We start from the raw sequence: 5,993 nt of genomic DNA on the forward strand, positions 1-5,993 counted from the left end.
TGTGTGTGTGTGTGTGTGTGTGTGTGTGTGTGTGGGGTGTGGGGGTGCGTGGAGGGGTGGGGGTGGAGATGGAATAACGGTCAGAAGGGAATGAGAAAAGGGATGAAACAGTGAGTGTGAAAATAAGGTCAGTTTTGAATTGAAACTGTATGCGTACCTTGCAGATCACAGCAACAGAGTGAAGCAAAAAACAGCAAGAGTTTTGTTCCTGGGTCCATTGCAGAGAAAATGGTGCGGTTACAGGCCAGCAATTCGCACCCTCCAGGATGTTCCAGGCAAGTGCTTGTAATTGCATGCCGAGGGCATTTATATACAGTGAGGCTGATGAACAAACACCTCTTTGTGAGTAGTTGGAAATTGGTGAATAGAGCTGTTATTTGCTCAAGAGATTAGAAAACGAAAATATAATTGAGAACTAATAGGAGATAATGTGGTCAGTATGCAGCTGCTTTTTATGTTGTCCACACGCCCTGTATGGGAACAATCACAGTTCCCAATAGCTTACACATATGTGCTCCCCCCCCCCCCCCCCCCCCCCCCCACAGGGAACCTCAGTGGTTTGTTCCACTGGGTCTTCCCCTTCCCCCTCAAACCATGTGACCCCAGTTCTTCCCCACCCACACTATAGTCCTCATACCCCCCTCCACCCTGCCCACCCACCACCCCCCCCTACCAGACATCACCTCGGCCTCAGTCCACTCACCTGCCTTCCTCTGGCCCCAACCCCCATTCTTGCCATGTGTTCACCATCCCCCCCTGATCTCCCCCTCTCGGATACCAAACGGTCTGTCCTCAACAGAGGCCTCACCTTTGTCCCCCTCCGTCCCCACCTCAAGGATTTCCCCGTCCGCCACGATGGGGAGTTCTTCTTCCGTCGCCTATGCATCAATGCGTTTCTCCATGGGAAGGAGTCCTCACTCCCCCCAGTGATGACCCCTTCTCCCTTCTCCAATGGGCCCCCTCCTCTTGGACCACCCCCCCCCTCATGGCCACCTACCGGCTTTAGACCTTTTTATTTTAAACTACCGGCGGGACATCAACCGCCTCAATTCTCCACTCCCCTTTCTCACTCTAACCTCTCCCCCCCTGAACATACAGTGCTTCACTCACTTAACAACCCAGACTAGGTGATCAAACCCGCCGACAAGGGAGGTGCCGTGGTAGTCTAGCGCGCCGATCTCTACAAGGCTGAGGCCACGCGCCAACTCAGACACCTCCTCCTACTTATCCTTGGACCATCATTCCCCAGCCCCGCATGGCCCGATTTTACCTTCTCCCCAAAATCCACAAACCTGACTGTTCTGGCAGACCCATTGTTTCTGCCAGTTCGTGCCCCACCGAACTTATTTCCACATACCTCGACTCCATCCTATCCCCCCCCCCCAAATCCCTCCCTACCTATGTTCAAGACATCTCACACCCTCTTCGTCTACTCCATATCCATTTTCCAGGCCCCCATTCCCTCATCTTCACCATGGATGTCCAGCCACTCTACACCTCCATCCCCCACCAGGAGGGTCTTAAAGCCGTTTCTTCCTTGACTGCAGAACCAACCAATCCCCTACCTCCCCCGCCTAGCGGAGCTGATCCTTACCCTTAACAACTTTTCGTTTGACTCCTCCCATTTCCTCCAAATCCAAGGTGTAGCTATGGGCACGCGCATGGGCTCAAGCTATACCTGCCTCTTTGTAGGGTTCGTCGAACAATCCTTGTTCGAGGCGTACTATGGCCCTACCCGAACTCTACCTCCGCTACATCGACGACTGCATTGGTGCTACCTCCTGCACCCACACACAACTCACTGACTTCATCCATTTCACCACTAACTTCCATCCAGCACTCAAATTCACCTGGACCATTTCCGACATCTCCCTACCGTTTCTAGACCTCACTATCTCCGTCGCAGGTGACAGACTACTGACCGACATCTACTATAAACCCACTGATTCCCATGGCTATCTGGACTACACTTCTTCCCACCCTGCCTCCTGTAAGGACTCCATCCCCTACTCCCAATTCCTCCATCTCCGCCGCATCTGCACCCAGGATGAGGTGTTCCAAACCAGGGCATCGGAGATGTCCTCATTCTTTAGGGAACGGGGGTTCCCCTCTTCTAGATGAGGCTCTCACAAGGGTCTCTTCTATTCCCCGTAACTCTGCTCTCACTCCCCATCCCCCCACAAGAGTAACAAGAGTAGAGTCCCCCTTTTCCTCACCTTCCACCCTACCAGCCATCACATACAACAAATAATCCTCCGACATTTTCGCCACCTCCAACAGGATCCCACCACTAGCCACATCTTCCCATCTCCTCCCTTTCCGGCTTTCCGCAGAGACCGCTTCCTCCGTAAATCCCTAGTCAAGTTGTCCCTTCCCACCCGAACCACCCCCTCTCCTGGCACTTCCCCTTGCAACCGCAGGAAATGCTACACTTGTCGCTTTACCTCCGCCCTTGACTCCATCCAAGGCCCCAAGCAGTCTTTCCAGGTGTGGCAGAGGTTCACCTGCACCTCTTCCAACCTCATCTATTGCATCAGCTGCTCTAGGTGTCAGCTGCTCTACATTGGTGAGACCAAGCGTAGGCTTGGCGATCGCTTCGCCCAACACCTCCGCTCGGTTCGCATTAACCAACCTGATCTCCCGGTGGCTCAGTACTTCAACTCCTCCCCCCATTCCGAATCCGACCTTTCTTTCCTGGGCCTCCTCCATGGCCAGAGTGAGGCCCACCGTAAATTGGAGGAGCAGCACCTCATATTTTGCTTGGGTAGTTTACACCCCTGTGTACATTGACTTCCCCAATTTTAGGTAGTCACTGCTTTCTCCTTCTTTCCCCTCCCCTTCCCAACTTTCCCACAGCCCACTGTCTCCGCCTCGTCCTTTCTTCTTCCCTCCCCTCCCCCCCACCCCCACGTCTGAAGAAGGGTCTCGACCCGAAACGTCGCCTATTTTCTTTGCTCCATAGATGCTCCCTCACCCGCTGAGTTTCTCCAGCATTTTTGTCTACCTTCGATTTTCCAGCATCTGCAGTTCCGTCTTAAACACCACACACTCAGTATATGTCATCTTCATTCATCTCTTTCTTCTGTAGTCTTCCAGTCTGGAATGTAGCTCTATTTAATTAAATACAAAACAGGTGGCCCTGCAGACCAGCTCTCTAACACATCATGAGATTTGCCAGTTACATTTGCACTTCATGGCACAAGGGGTTCGGACTGTTGAAGTGTTTGCACAAGTTCTGCAGTGTATTGAAGGCAAACCCACACCTTGAGGCATCTTATCATTGAAGGCATAAAGACCTGCAGATCTCTCGTGAACACATATAGGCAATGCTTCAGAAATGTTGCATGCCCATGCTCTCTTCTTCTTCTTGCGTATGGCGCGCACAGCCTAAAGTTGTAGGGCAACTTGTTCTAAATGATCTTATTTGATTGTGGGCCATGCTCTCCAGAGATGCAGACTGACCCGCACTTATTCTAGCATTTGTGATGTTTGGCTCCTGATCATCAATGTGTCTCGAGTGCTTTTACATCATGATCCAAGATTTGTAACTAGAAATATAAACCTTGGGCAATTGTAACTTTTCCAGCCAAATCCTATTTATTATTAACCATCTTGGAATTTTATTTTTTCAGATTTCTACTTTATGATTGCAGTGATAATAATTGCTGGTAACATCTGGAAGAGCCTAAAAACTTCACATCAAAACTCGAGATACAGCGCTGAGACAGCCCTTTGACCCACCGAGCTGCGCTGACCAGAGATCACACTATCCTGCACACTCAGGACAATTTTGCCAAAACCACTTAACCTACAAACTGCTTGTCTTTAGACTGTGGGAGGAAACCGAAGCACCCAGAGAAAGGATTTTCAGTCATATTTGTATCATGACAAAAAACAAAGACACGATGCATAGGAAACAGGATCATGGTTCAGTCAAAGAGAGCGCAGAAACTGGGATTGTTGAGCTGCAAGGGAGAGCAGGGAACAGCCCCAATAAGTTGGAAGGGTCCCCAGCAAACATCACCTGGTGTGGCAGTGTCGAGATATCATTGGGATTTCAGAATATTTGGTTCACACATCATCAGAGTTTTACTGCATTTAGGAAACTTTTCACATTAGAAATAAGAGAATCAAGCATCATATGTTTGTCATAGCCATGTTACAAATGTGACTGAAAGCCCTTTCAATGCAATATATTTCAATGCACACGTGCAAGTAAAATAATACCCAATCCATATTTATTTTATGCATAAGAAAATAATGAACCTGTTCAGTTGATATCAAGTGTGAAATTGAATTTTGCCAATTTTTGCAGTTTGGATTTAATGAAGAGTTTTTGTTGCTTTCCTTTGTGTCAATCACATTTCCTTAACCCAATCACACAGTTCAGGAACTCCAAATGTAAAAAAAGCTCCAGTTCCAAATGTAAAAAAAGCTCTGGTTCCAAGTTTAAAAAAAGCTTCCATCTTCTACCTCAGCAATTTCAGCTCCAGTTCCAAAAAAAAAAAGAACATTGACTTCTTTAACTTCAAGTAGCCCTTGCTTTCCCACTCTCTCTATCACCTTCCCTTCCCAGTTCTCCCACCAGTCTTACTGTCACCGACTACATTCTATCTCTGTCCCGCCCAATCCTCTGACATCAGTTTGGGTCTCGACCCGAAATGTCACCCATTCCTTCTCTCCAGAGATGCTGCCTGTCCAACATTTTGTGTCTGCACACACTACAGGAAACTGCATTTTGAACCGAGGAGAAAAGCTACAAAAGTTAACCACATGAATAGCATCGGTTTATTCAGAGAAGAAAGGATGAGGTTAATTTATTTTTGTTTTCTTTTTACATTGTGGTTAAATTTAACAAAAAGCATTGACTTACTGGCAAATTCGACGCACCTTTTCTCCTGAAAACGGGTTTTGAACAGGAAACATTGACTGCTTCTCTTTCCACAGATGCTATCTGCCTTGCTGAGTATTTCCAGCATTTTCTGTTTTTATCCCTCGTTCCAATTGACAACATCGGATTGAACCCTGCATTCATTCCTTGCATACGAGTAATTTATTTTAATAATTTCTTTCAGCCATTTGATCTGTTCAGTTTAATTCCGACTTTCAGAAATTCCCAACAATGCCATTCTTCTGCATCTGCTCTTAAATCCCTATCAACTTCACCGTGTTTCTCCTACGAGCCATCTACATATGGATTATTGACTGTAGCCAATTTCCCAACCAATCAATATATCTATTGGATATGGAAAGAGCTACAGCACTCATGGTAGATCCACATTATTACAGAGGGAATTTAGTTTCACAAAGGCAGCACTGGAGGTTAGGATCAAATCTGGTGCACGGGAACTGAGGCAACAGTGTAATCTGATGCATCATTGTGCTTTTGACAAATACAGTTCATTGGGACCTATAGACACCAAGGCACGGGAAGAAAAAGTATAATGCAAGTAGGACGATTACTGATTAAATTCAAATTGCAAAGATACAAAGTAAAGCATAAGAATAGAAAATAACCTGATTGTAGTGGGGTGTCTCAGAACTCATTTCTATACGATTGACACCCAAGACAGAAGGGGATGGTGTGTTTTTTGTGGAATGTCTACAGGAAGACAAAAAGAAATTGTAGCCGGTGTTGGTTTATGAAGGATAAACGTGGAACAGTCTCAGGTGTCCTTGTAGATTTTATGGTAAATTTTCACAACCCATCAACAATGCTATTAGGATGTTGATCTTCAAAGTCAAAACTGTGGTATATCAGTGAGCAGTGATGGATGTCAATCTCTCTGGCGTTTACTGATCATGGTAAGCTTGATTATCACTTGAGACCTGCTCCTCCCAATCTTCTGAAGTTGTTCAAATGGACAGAAAACTACCACGCCCAATGTGAACTGATTTTGACATACGGTTCAGTGAGGTCAAACCCTCGAATAACATCTCATTCTGGTTTCCAATAAACAAGATTCAACTTCAGAAGCAAATGCAGGGAAGAC

The 5,993-nt window shown here is 46.8% G+C and overlaps 1 protein-coding gene across 1 annotated transcript in view; it reads right to left on the reverse strand.

The window, feature by feature from the left end:
• The window catches only part of LOC129702193 (lectin-like), an 8,978-nt gene extending 8,543 nt beyond the window's left edge, over positions 1–435 (reverse strand). The window contains exon 1 of the mRNA XM_055643833.1: positions 158–435. Coding sequence (XP_055499808.1) covers positions 158–218 — 61 coding nt within the window. The 5' untranslated portion in view covers positions 219–435. The remainder of the gene's footprint in view (positions 1–157) is intronic.
• Between the last annotated feature and the right edge of the window lie 5,558 nt (positions 436–5,993).

This window comes from Leucoraja erinacea, chromosome 12 (assembly GCF_028641065.1).
Source record: "Leucoraja erinacea ecotype New England chromosome 12, Leri_hhj_1, whole genome shotgun sequence".
NCBI classification, from domain to species: Eukaryota; Metazoa; Chordata; class Chondrichthyes; order Rajiformes; family Rajidae; genus Leucoraja; species Leucoraja erinaceus.